This window comes from Pongo abelii, chromosome 1, assembly GCF_028885655.2.
Source record: "Pongo abelii isolate AG06213 chromosome 1, NHGRI_mPonAbe1-v2.0_pri, whole genome shotgun sequence".
Classification (NCBI taxonomy): Eukaryota; Metazoa; Chordata; class Mammalia; order Primates; family Hominidae; genus Pongo; species Pongo abelii.
The window spans coordinates 56,900,331-56,913,696 of NC_071985.2; the positions used below are offsets into that span (position 1 = coordinate 56,900,331).

The following is a 13,366-nucleotide window of genomic DNA, read 5'->3' on the forward strand; positions in this document are numbered from 1 at the left end:
CTTTCATTTGAGAAAATTATGTGAATAATTTTTGTGCTTGTCTCCATTACATTTACTTCTCATATTTAGCTGGTACTTAGATACTCACAGAAGGCTTTAGATCGGTGTTTCATTAACAAGCTTGATTTTTTTTAAGATTAGAAAGCATAAATGCAGTGGTTCTAAGGATGTGACTTCCTTAGGCCTACATAATGCTTATAGGTTTTAAAAAAAGAATTATCTGTCTGCAACTATCATTTCTCAGTTCTGAAGACTGTCAGTTCTCACTAGGCAGGCACTAAAACTGAAATGTCTTTTACTATAAAGATGTTTTCCCTTTATCTGCCACATTTCCAGTTATCAAAAATAAAATCACATCTAGACTCCAAGTGTTCAACATTATTTATCAAAATAAATTTATTAAAAGTATTCAAAGACCACTTCAAAGTGTAGCTGCCTTCAAGACAGATTTTTGGCACTCATAACAGACACTGCAGTTTTCAACACCATAGCACTCATTCTATTTCACACATCATTTTTAACAATGCAAACACGGACCATTTCAGTTTTAGCATTACATGAGACAACAGTACTGATGATCTGTGGTCATAAGAACTTCAATACCCTTGCACATAGTAAACACTTTACTGTTATTGAGTCCTAAACTAAAACTACTATGTGGTAACATGGATCGATTTAGGGAAAGATGTACAACCAGCTACCTAAGGCCACATAATCCCAGATCTATTGATTTTAAATGCTTTTGGACCAACAGTATTACATTGTCTCTTTCATCATCTTACATTCCTGCTTTTCAGAGTGAGACACCACGTTCAGACCACCTATTCCCTTCTTGCGTTCTGTACACAGTGAGGGAAGCTGTTCTGATACCAGCTTCTCCTAGTCAGTTACTGGCTTCCTGATTCGCTACCCAACTTTGAATCAATAGTTCTGAGTGATGTTTCCTGAACACCCAGGCTGAATTCAAGGTCAGTCTTTATGGCAGGTCACAGTCTTTCTCCTCAGGAAAAAGAATGAAATGTCCTCCATTTCTGGGCTCCCTTTTACATTTCATGTAGCATGAGGCTCTGTGGTGATTTGTGGCTTTTTACACAAGTCCTGGTAGAATTCTGACTCCAAGAAACGGGGATAAGAGTTGTTCTCCATCAAGCTGTATATCCTTTTCTGGGCAGTTGTAAAGCAGCCACTTGTAGCTTCTTGTATATTCTGGGCAATCAGAGTTTTGGTTTGAAAATCTATGTTTATCTGAAATAAAACAAAAAAGTTGTTTATTTGGTATTCAGAGTTAAAGATTAAAATTTAGTATTTGAAAACAAAAAATAAAAATTATAATGTGTGATTAGCTTTACTAGCTAAGTCACAGGAGAACTTTAACATAACTGAAAGCTACGATGTGGAGGGACTTTTACCCCTCCTTCTAGCCCCGCTTTGTCCTTGATTATTTTGTTTCACTTTTGTGCTAAAAATGTCCAGATTGTGCTGAAATTAGGAACTCGTTTCCTTACCTCTTTTGGAGCTTCCTTTTCTATGAAGTCAGTATATATTTTCCTTGCTTTTGAGGACAGCTTTTGGGGTGATTTGGTTTTTTTGAAGTCTTCACAGGCCAGCCAGAATTCAATATTTTCTTCACAGAATTCCGACTTTAAAAAAGCCCTGAATGCAGCAAGACCATCTGAAGGGGGCAGAAGAGAAAGCATGCAAAATGTTAAGAACTGAGAGACCAAATGATTCCTTATGTTTCTCCTATCCCTCACATTTTAATTATTTCTAAATGAATTTTCTAGATTTCGCTCAAACCTGTAATTCTCAAAATTTAGCTTTTTAAAGACTAAGATACCAGTAGGCAAAAGGCTTATGTTGGCACTCTGCTGCAAAAATATAAGTACTTTGCTGTCAATGCAAAGTAAATATTTATAGGGGAGCCATAAATTCTCTGGCAACTAAGCCTCTTGAAAACATTGTATGCAATGGAAAAACTGACTCAACCCTAACTATAAGCAACTGCCACTTTAATTTGTTTAGGCTGATTTTCTTCCCCACCTGGAGGGAATATATGCATTTATTTCCATGGTTAAACCCTGGGAAATAAAGGAGAGAAAAACAGGCTTTATCCTATAGTGACTGCAGTCTAATCCCCCTCAGGCAAGTTGCTCTTGTTAGGTGGACGCAGCCTTTCCAGGCTTTTGAGATGTTAGTAATGGCTCCAGTTCAAGAGTTAACTTACATTTGCTGGCTAGCAGCTCGTCAAATGCTTCTGACCACAGCTGTGCTTCCTCAGGAGAAGGCCTGCAAGAGAGGTTCTGCATGTTAGCTTACGCACATCAGAGTTCCCCTTTTCAGTTCAGCAGCTAACTACTGATATTTGCAAGCACAGGATTCTCAACTTACTTGATGAAAGCTTGCTGTTTGCTTTTTTTGCCGGTTTTGGGCTTCCCAGGAGTAGAGGAATTTTGCAAGAAGTAGCTCAAACGGGTCTTCCAATCTTTTAAACTAAAACAAAAAATTTAAAAAGATAATTACTAAGTAGCAACACTTGAATATGCTACTGCAGCTGAACGTATTTTTACCAAATAAAGTCACCCAGTAACTAGAGACAAACCGCATAAGGCAAAGCAAGAACTCTTCAAATAACAGTCTTATGCACTTAACATTTAAACCTCACGTACTGAGCAGTTTCATCCATTAATCTGATCGTATCTACTAGTTTTACAACTAAGGGCAGGGCTACCTAGAATCACTAGGGTATTTTAAAGAATTGTTAATGAATTTAGTTCAAAAGGCAGATACTATTTCTGGCTCACAAAGGGCATCAGTTTGTTTGCAAGGTTAATTACAATCCCGAGTCGTTTCGCACTTTAATGAAAAGGACGGACATAGAACTGTCTGGAGCCGGCCCACTCTTCTCCTCTTTAGAGCAGGAGGTTCTGGACCACGCCAGAGACTGTACTGTGTACAAAGAGGTGGGTGATTGATTCCCCTGCGCTCTTCCTTCCCCACCTACAACACTTCTTTTAAGCAGACGCTGCATAACAATTATTTGTTCCACATTCGTGACTGGGTGAGATCTGCTCTATAATTAAAAAACAAAAATGGATTTTAAACGAGTATATTCAGAACTAGCAAGAGCATCTCCTTCCAGTAGCTGTGTAAGCTGATGAGAACCCATCATGCAACGTATGAATGTTGGGGACGCACTTCAGCCGCAGGATTCTGATGTCATTTTGAATGCAGGAGGATAAAAAGCCAACCCGCAATTTCTTAGCGCATCAACCACCGCCCTCATATCAACTGTCTCCCTCGGTTCCTAAACCCTACCCGAGCATCACCCAGACTTAACCTTACTTAACAAATTGACCTTTTCGAATTTTTTTTTTCCCTGCAGAGGCTCAGGCTAGTTTCCTAACGTCTAAGGCGAGCCCGAAAGTACCGCGTTTGCAGCTCGCAGTGTGGGGCAGGGGGTGGCGGGAGAGGGAAGAAAGCCATACTCACAGGGTCCGTTTCATCTTTTCCCGCTTCTCCTCGCTCTTGTGGCCGCTGCCTGCGCTCTTGTCCATGGGGCTGCAGTCGTGTTGAACAGCCAAGAACATAGCACCTTGCATTATCGTCCTCCAGCTGGAGCCCTGACTGTTGCTGGGTGTGCGTCGCAGCATTTATAAGAGGCCTCCGCTTGGGGGCGGGGCCTCGCAGCTCCGGCCCCGCCTCAAGAGGACGCGGATTGGTCGGTTGCAGACGGGCACGGGTATGGGGTCGGCGCCCGCCCGCGGCAGTCACGGCTGCCCCAGAAGGGTCTCGAGGCCGGGGAGCTGCTGACGTCTGCGGCCCCGGTTTCTTGCGCACTCGGGCCACATAGCAGCGGCCAGCTGGGGCAGGTGTGGGAGCAGACGGAGAGTCTTCAGTGTGGGCCGCTGCGCACGACCTTTTGCTGAAGCGTGGCGGCCGGGCGGGCTAGAGGACTTTGCGGCGGAGGGAGGGAGCCGAAGTTGGCTGCGGCCCGGCGGGGGCGCAGGCGCTCCCTCACCCACCCTGACTGGCTCCCCAGCCCGAGGCCAGAGCGGCGATTCCCTGGCAGGAGGAGGTCGCCCGCCACGAGGCCGGAGTGCAGTGGCCTGATTTCGAATGAAGAGTGGGATTTTTCTTTCTTTTTTGAGCGCGTTGCCTGACCCCGCGCCTCATTTCTTGTTTGCTGTCCTGGTGTAGGACTCATTCGACAGCCCCTGGTCTATGAACTGAGGCAACGGGGAGACCCTCGCCCGTTTCTCTCTGCCACTTAAGGAAGGAGTAACCTGAAACGTTGGACTGCCCAGGGGCAGGGTGGGACCTGCTCTGCAGCTTACTGGGGCGTCTTGGAACACTTTGAGAATGAACATTAGGGATTGAACAAGAGAAAGTGACTTTATCAGAAGACAGTGCTTTAATTGGATTTGCATTTTTGATCACTACTAGGCACGTGGCTGGGTCTGTCTATAGGGTCATTCCTCAGGAGCCGTTGGTCACATCTCCTGCCAAAATAGAAATCACAGTTTTCCTTATGCTGGGAGAGAAAGCTGGAGACATAGAGATTTCATAGCTGTAATGCACCAGAATTAGTGAGTTCAAGGAGTCAGGATTTCCTTATGAGTCATTCTTGTTGAGTTAGGATTTACCAGAACATTTAATAACTGGCAAAAAGTAGGGGGGAGGAGGAGTTAACGGTTTCCTTGATTAAGTTTTATTTGTTAATTCTTCAAGTATCATCTCTACTCCTGAAGGTTTAAAACGACTTGATTGGTAAAGACAAATAGATTACCTCAACCACAAAATGAGTTGATTTCGGATAATATTATCAGAACTAGCCAGTGAAATGTTTAAGCGGCTTTGCAACCAAGTTGCAGATATTCTCTCTACTTTGTATTCGACTTCTTAAAAGAAAATTGGAAATAATTAATATATTCTTACGGTGAGCTGCCAGTAGTTGGAGCTCCAAGTTTGACTTGGAGGGCAAAACCTGCAGTTTTTATTTAAGACAACAGTTGTGGACTTTATTGTGGAAAGGAAAATCGTGTAGATTTCAGTAATAGATACTTTGAAACATGCTTGTTAACTCTAGGAATGCCATTTTTTCTTAAGCATATGCTCTTCCTCTCCTATACTTTGCATAATGTTCCTACATCTATTTTCACTTTCTGATGACTCAGTACGTATTTATCAGCTATCTGTAATACGCAGACACTTGCTTTTTCTCACCAGTGTAAACCTCAATATATTTTATACTTAGAACCTTAGATGTTAGAATTTACTCATAGACAGTTAAATTCGCTGGTAGGCCAGGAGTTCTGACAAAGAGGCAGCAGAGAGAGAGAGCTGGAGTTCTGACAAAGAGGCAGCAGAGAGAGAGAGCTGGACTTCTGTCAGGAGACCCAGTTAGAGCCTGGGCTTACCCAGTAAATGCTAAGTAACTGTTGGGACACTAGCTTCACACCTCTTTGAGTCCCAGTTTCCCATCTGTAATAAGAGTAACATGTATTTTGTTGCCAGCCTCATAGGATATTATGTGACTCTTACATGAAAGGTCTTTTCTAAGCTCTAAAGTACTGTACGGAAGTTTATTACTGATTTGCATATGTGTGGAAAAAGGAAATGTTCAAACCATAGCTGTTCAAGATGGAAAAATCATACGAGGATTAACTCAAACGTAATTAGGTTGTAAATATGTAGGTACTATTAAATATCAAGATGTTTCAATTTGTAGGTACACAAATACACAAGAGAAATTTGTAGAAGATCAAGCTCATTATAGATATTTAATAAATGCTCACTGGCTAATACATAAGAAAAATAAGGAAACTGGTTAACATTTCAACTTTTCAGGCTGGGTATTTTGGTTCATGCTGGATATCCCAGCACTTTGGGAGGCTGAGGCAGGTGGAAGTCTTGAGCTCAGAAGTTCGAGGTTCAAGCATTCAAGTTACAGTGAGCTATGATTGTGCCATTGCACTCCAACCTGAGTGAGACCCTGTCTCTTATAATAATAATAATTAATTACACTTTTCATATATCTCCAAGCCAAGGAAGTTTAATCATCTCAATATATTAATGAAAGTGAATATACATGTACCTGTGTAAGCAACTGGTTTAAATATAGATTATTCTTGATGTTTTGTGTTTAATATAATTCTTTACTTTTTCCATAAACCCTTCCAGATCAGTGACTGATGTTAGGTGGCAGAAAATTAATTTTTCTCTGAGAATTATGTGGTTGGTTAATAAATCTGGATGTAAATCAACTTGTAATTTTTGTATCTATGTGTAATTTTAAGAGTTAAGGCAGTACCTGCTATAGAAACCTTTTCCTCAAAAACTTGCCATGTTAATGTCTTTAAAAAGACAGGCCAATATATGTATATTTACATATACATGTAATATATGTAACATGAATATATACATCATATTTCACGCATATATGTAATATGTATTACATGTATATTTACATATGCATTACATATATTTACGTATATATATGTAAAACAAAAGCTGGAATCTTTGATGACTTCCCTTTTTGTTGTTGCAACTGGCTTTTAGGTAAACAGAATTGCTCCACATAAAGATGACACATATTTTCCATCCTGTGGTAGAGGAAGAAACAATGCAGTGGGTTGTAAAAGTTGCACAGCAAAACCGCAGTTTGAGAGTGGCTGATAACCTAACCATACATTTTCTGTGTTGAACCTACCATGCCCTCTACTGGAGAGATTGATTGAACAGATTAGTGGTGGAGGTTTTCCAGATAATTTATGAACTTTCTATATTTTTTTAAAAGTTTATAGAAGAAGGCAAAGAAAAAATACAAGTTTCTTGCATAATGTATCTGAGATTCTTGTATTATATATCTTGCGTGTCTTAAATTATGAAGAGTAAAAATTTCCCGTCATACTTCTCCCTTCTGCTCCCACTCTATGCTAACCATTATTAATAAAAGTTATTAATTTCTATTCCTATTAACTAAAAATATTTGTATAAAATAACTCGCCTACTTAAGCTTTAGAAATGTGGAAGCCATTGGATGCTGTGGCTCACGCCTGTAATCACAGCAGTTTGGAAGGCCAAGGAAGGAGGCTTGCTTGAGCCCAGAAGTTCAAGACCAGCTTGGGCAGCATAGCTAGACTCCGTCTGTACAAAAATATATTAAAAAAAAATTACCTACGCATGGTGGCATGCACCTGTAGCCCCGTCTACTCAGGCGGTTGAGTTGGGAGGATTGCTTGAGCCCAGGGACTTTGAGGCTACAGTGAGCCATGATGGTGCCACTGCCCTCTAGCCTGGGTGACAGAGGGAGACCCTGCCTCTTAAAAAAAAAAATAAATTAAAATAAATAAATAAATAAATAAATAAAAATGGGAAATTTAGGAACCAAGATACTTGCTTTTAAAAACACAAAAGTATCATTCTGTGTATTATTCTGTGCTTTGCTTTTTTCAGTTAGTAAGATATTTTAGTTTCCAAATTTCTAAGAGCTGTAAACCTATCGTTTACCTTATGAAATGTTAAATAGGTGGGTTAGTTAAAAAAAAAAAAGGAAAAAATCGGGAAGTTACATGCTATGTGGTGATGAGTAATTGGAAAAAATGAAAACTTTTATTACCCTAGTTGTTGAATATATTTAAAGAAGTATAATGCCTGTCTTTAAAAAATTTTTTTGTCCTATTTAACTTTAGTTGGTGAAATATTCTTTTAACAGAATGAAAATATGACCTAATGAGATTTTGTACTATACTCCTTAACCCCTAATATGATCTGAGATTTAAAAATTATGATTAATTTTTGAGAATGTAATTTTCATACTCAGAAGCTGAGAGAAAATGAGTGTTTTTGTCAGAAATGAATCACAGGTTAAACCTAATACTTGACATGTATTATAGCTAAGTTAATAATTTTACCAATCCTTGTACTGATAATTCCAGTTAGTGTAATTCCATGGTTCTGTCTTAAATTTATACCAAGTATATACCAAGTATATGATATGGAGTATGTCATATTTCCGATGCAGGCAGGTCCTGCTTAAATTTAATAGCCCCTTCTTTACAAAAACATCTAGATGCCCTTTGTAAAGCAACAACAGGAGCATCATGAAGTTTTTTTTTTTTTTTCCTAAAAAAATACTAACGTATATTGAAATACCTTAGATAGGTTGTTGTAGCTATTAGGTCTGTAAGGTAAAGGACTGTTAAGTATGAGGTCTGAGTAAGGGAATTGTTGGTGTTCCTGCTGCTACACTCTTTTTGTGCATGGAATACCAGGGGAGAATAGGTGATATAAATACTTTCTTATAAAATAGGTTACATAGTTGGCATATTGTCTATGAGTTAAAGCTAGGAATTTCTTTTTTGGTGTTTCTTTTGACTGAGATTTTAATTTCTGTCCCTGGAATTTTGCCAAACCATTGGAGTGTCAAGTGTCCTATTGACTACTTTTTTGAAATTTGGGGATATTAAGTTAACAAAATACAAAATTTTAAATATCTATATGATAATAGTCACAAAGTCTTTTTTTAAAAGTCTGAAGAAAGCCATTTTTCATCTAGTAAATAAGGAATCTGTTTACATTAGTATTTCTTTTTCAGTATACTGATGACTATTCCCATGTAGAGAGCATTAATCCATTTTAGACATTGGTTTTCACAGGTTTTTATTCATGGACTATTTCCTAATAACCTAAAACCTTGTGGATTTCTCTCCCAAACACATTTTTGAAACAAAAATTCCAAAATCTCAACAGAATTAATTAGAAAAAATATAATGCTTTTAAGAGATGTCTGTAGGCCTTGACACAATTGCCATGTGGCACTAGTCCCCTCAAAAGTTCCCAGTTTCAAAAGACAGAATAATTTTGCAGTTCTTTTCATGAAGTACCCTTAGGAGAGTGGGATGGCTAGAGGGGTTGTCCATAAACGGGATACTTGCTTTTTGTTCCTAGTTTCTGCCCTAATTTACTTATAACTCAGGCATATTGTTTAGCTTTCTTATGCTTAAGCTACTTATTTTTCAGGCACAAGTAGTTATAGCACTCTTCCTTTGTAGGAATTTAAAAGAAAACAATACTGGAAATGTCCTGGACAGCTTGGTAGATGGTAGTACATAGTTCTCAGGACTGGCCTTGAGCTAAACTTTGTAGTAGGACTAGTTTCTTCTAGGTGACTCTTCTGTCCATTTTTCTGTCTTGCTCCTATGCAGGACCCTCATTCTTTTTGGGGGATCTGTTTGTTTATGAAGTTTCCTGGTGGTCCTCTTGTGCCCTTCCAAATGCTCCTTTGGGCACATCAGCGATGTAAGGTTACTTTTTAATTTAAAGAGTATTTTTGTAGAGCAGATTACAGCACATTTGAGAGGAAGGTACAGAGGTAGCGCATATGTCTTCTGCTCCCATACATACATAACCTCTCCATTACTAATATCCGACAGTTGATAAACTTATATTGACACATCATTACCACCCAGAGTCCATAGTTGACATTAGGGTTTGTTCTTGGTGTTGTACATTTTGTGGGTTTAGACAAATTTATAATGACATGTATCCACCATTATAACATCATAGTATTTTCACTCTGCCCTAAAAATTCTCTGTGCTCTGCCCATTCCTCCATCCCTCCCCCATAACCCTATAACCCCTAGCAACCACCAATTTTCTGTTTTCTGTCTCCATAGTTTTGCCTTTTCCGGAGTGTTATAGTTGGAATCATACAATATGTAGCCTTTTCAGATTGGCTTCTTTCATTTAATAATATGCATTTATGTTTCCTCCATGTCTTTTCAGGGCTTAGTAGCTCATTTCTTTTTAGTGCTGAATAATAATTCCATTGTCTAGATGTACCACAGTTTATCCGCTCACCTACTAAAGGACATCTTGGTTGCTTCCAAGTTTTGACAAATATGAATAATGCTGGTATAAACATTCACGTGCAGGTTTTTGTGTGGGCGCAAGTTTTTAACTCCTTTGGGCAGATGTTAAAGGGCATAATTGCTCAATCATAAGGTAAGAGTATGATTAGTCTCATGAGAAACCACCAACCACTTCCAAAGTGACTGTATCATGTTGCATTCCCACCAGCAACAAATGGGAATTCCTGTTGTTGCATATCCTTTTTGGCATTTGCTGTAGTCAGTGTTCTGGATTTTGGCCATTTTAACAGGTGTGTATTGGTATCTTGTTGTTTCATTTTGTGTTTCTTTAATGACATATGATGTAGAGTATCTTTTCACATGCTTATTTGCCATATGTATTATCTTGGGTGAGATGTCTGGTATGTTCTTTGGCCCATTTTTTAGTTGAATTGTTTGTTTTCTTATTGTTGAGTTTTAAGAATTATTTGTATATTTTGGATTAGAGGTTTTTTAAAATCAGATATCCCCTTTGCAAGTATTTTCTCCCAATCTGTGGCTTGTCTTTCCACTACACTGATGTTGTCTTTTGCAGAGCAGAGATTTTTTTTTACATTTTAATGAAGTCCAGTTTATCAATTCTTTCTTTCATGGATTGGATCTTGATGTGATATTCATTTTCATATCCAAGGTCATCTAGATTTTCTCCTTGGTGATTCTCTTCTAGGAATTTATAGTTTTGCATTTTACATTTAGGTTGGTGATCCATTTTGAGTTATTTTTCTGAATGAAGTTACTTTCCCAAATATTTATGTTCTTCCTCAAAAATGTTTTGGAAATGTACAGCTCTTTACCTGTTAATCTTTTAATCTTTTTTTGTAGGCTTCTTCACTATCTTTACAGAGTGAATTATCTCCACATTAGATATTTGGTGAAAACATTTCTTTTTCTCAGTGCACTGTAGGAAGGACTTAAAGTTGCCACTGGAGCTTTTGTCTCTCCCTCTCTGACTGCATTTCCCCCCATTTCTGATTGTAGTGAAGATTTCTCACTTGGAGACTTATAATTTTTCAGTGCGTCAACTATTTTATCTCCTTCAGTTAATTTACAGTGAACATCTGGTTAAGAGTTTCTAAAATAAATTTGAAAACAAGCCCAGCTGAATCCAGGATAGCCACTTGGCCTAGCCCAGCCTAGATGAGCTGTATTTAACTACACAACATTAGTCATATTTTTTTCAGAATTCTTTTGGATTTATTTTTACAAGTACCCATACTCTGATGCATCCATTATATCTAATTTCAGGATTCCACTGTTCATGTTTTCTTCTTCATCAACAGCGGCCTGATCTGTCATCTTTAGCAAATGGTGGATCTGACTTTATCATTTAAAACTTATTCCATTTGCACTACTTTTTTTAAACTTTATTTTCCTGATTAATAAGTTTGCTTATCTTTCTATCCACTCTTTAGCTTCTTTTTTCCCACTGTTTAATACAAAACATCTTATTATAAAAACAAATTATCAGTATTTTATTTATTGCATTTTCTTAAGAAAATCCAGAAAAGGGATCACTTCATATTTCCATAATAGTAAAACATTGCATATTAAAACAACTGTTTTGAACACAGCTGAACTTTCAGATAAATTGACTTTCACTTGATTTGCAGGATTCAACATTTCTCAGATGTTAATACAGAGTCAAAAGTGGCAGATAGAACTTTTCAAATTGCTTATGTTTGTTCCAGCCGGTTGCACTGATGAACCCACAGGCTGTATTCATCACTGCTTGCATCTGTGTTCTTCAGAGCCAATAAGCGTTTTTCCACCCCAGACCATCATCATAACACACCATCCAGATGATTAAATGTAGAACATGCCTATACAAAATATCACACTGATCTGATGTTGATACTTGTATTATATTTGGAAACTCCCATTATAAATTTTTCCTCCAGAGGAACAAGAGGCAACTTTTCATCTTGCTGGGCAACATCTATATAATTTATCAGGTCTAGTGGCCCTTCAAGACATCTTCTCTCAGAGAGTTTCAGTGTCTTAATGGCACCAACATATTTTATTTGAAGTTCTGCACACGTATTTGAATTATTGTTGCTTTATTCTGCACTCTTGGTGGAATCTGTATTGAGGCTGGCCACAGGGCTGGGCTATGAAAGGCCCCCAAGGCTGGAATCTACAGACTTGCTCTTAGTACTGATTTCACCACTTTGGGAACTGCTACTACTGTGTCTTTTTTTTTTTTTCCTTTCCAAAACATTTTTCACCATAGCTTCATCTAGAGAATATCACCATAGAATCAAATATTATTTTATTATCTTCAAAGGTTCTAAAGACAGGTCTGCACAGATAGCTTCCTTTCATTCTAACGTAGTCAGTTCTTTTTGTGGAAACAATGTACGTCAACGCCAAGCATAGGCGGAGGGCCGCCTATGCTTCTGTTAGAGTCAGAGCACTCCAAACCTCCTTAGTTTCTTGTGAAGGCAGTTTTATACTTCTCATAATATAGGAATTTTCATCAGAAGCATCTCCTCAGTGCTGTCTGCAGTTGTTCTTCAGTCTTCTGATATATTTTGAAGGCTGTTTGCTTGTAGCTACTTGAAATTGAATGTGTCTTTAATGCATTGTCTATTATTTTGCTTGATAAATCTTCTGGATATTTCTTGTAATGTCAGGTTCAACTCGTTCTAAATGTTCAGGTCACTCTTTGCTAAGTCCTTTTGTAAAAGAATGTATTCTAAGTCCAAGCAAAGAGTTGGAGATTTTCAGCTCTTTTTTTAATGCCTTCCAGTTTTTCCATTTCTGATAGTTTGGTTTTGAACGTGGATTCCATTAAAGTTAATTCAAGGCCTTCACATTATTTTTGAATAAGGTTAAGTGTGTAAAAAATTTGAAAATCTTTCCTCTAGAAGAACAGAAGCATCAGTGGCTAGTTCTTGGTCTTTACTTGCATAAGATAGGCCTTTAATTATTAAAAATCTGACCATGACTATAAGTAACACCATCTTCCACAGCAATCCATGGGTATCAGGATCTGGTTGAAAGTCCTCTGGCAGGGCTTCCACTGGCTGTCACAGTGTCCCCTAGAACCACTACAACACTGAGCACCACGGCTATGAACAGACCCTCTGTGATCCCCTAGGCTGTTGTGAGGCACTTCAGTTTGTCAGGTCTCATGGACCATCATAGAGCACCAGAGAGTATTCTGCCTGGAACCAAATCAGTGACTGGTAGATTTCAGTGGAGGTGAGAGAGAAAGAATAAATACAGTAAATTACTGGCTAATTCTTCTCCTTCTCTCTCTCTATTTTTTTTTTTTTTTTTTTTTTTTTAGGGACAGGGTCTTGCTATGTTGCCCAGGCTGGAGTGCAATGGCTATTCCCAAGTACCATCATAGCATACTACAACCTCAAACTGGGCTCAAACAATCCTCCCATCTCAGCCTCCTGAGTAACTAGGAGGAGGTTTGCATCCCTGCACCTGGCTTCTCTTTCTCT

At 38.4% G+C, this 13,366-nt stretch overlaps 1 protein-coding gene and 1 pseudogene across 1 annotated transcript; both read right to left on the reverse strand.

The window, feature by feature from the left end:
• Nucleotides 1–371: 371 nt before the first annotated feature.
• On the reverse strand, nucleotides 372–3,647 carry RGS2 (regulator of G protein signaling 2). The gene is made up of 5 exons (XM_002809679.5): nucleotides 3,490–3,647; nucleotides 2,389–2,490; nucleotides 2,225–2,286; nucleotides 1,506–1,672; nucleotides 372–1,245 (listed from the first exon to the last, which is right to left on the reverse strand). Exons 1-5 carry the CDS (start codon nucleotides 3,597–3,599, stop codon nucleotides 1,051–1,053), a joined length of 636 nt encoding a protein of 211 aa, XP_002809725.3. The 5' UTR covers nucleotides 3,600–3,647; the 3' UTR covers nucleotides 372–1,050.
• A 7,877-nt stretch (nucleotides 3,648–11,524) lies between these two features.
• LOC100459577 (integrin beta-1-binding protein 1-like) lies at nucleotides 11,525–13,106 on the reverse strand (annotated as a pseudogene).
• Nucleotides 13,107–13,366: the final 260 nt, after the last annotated feature.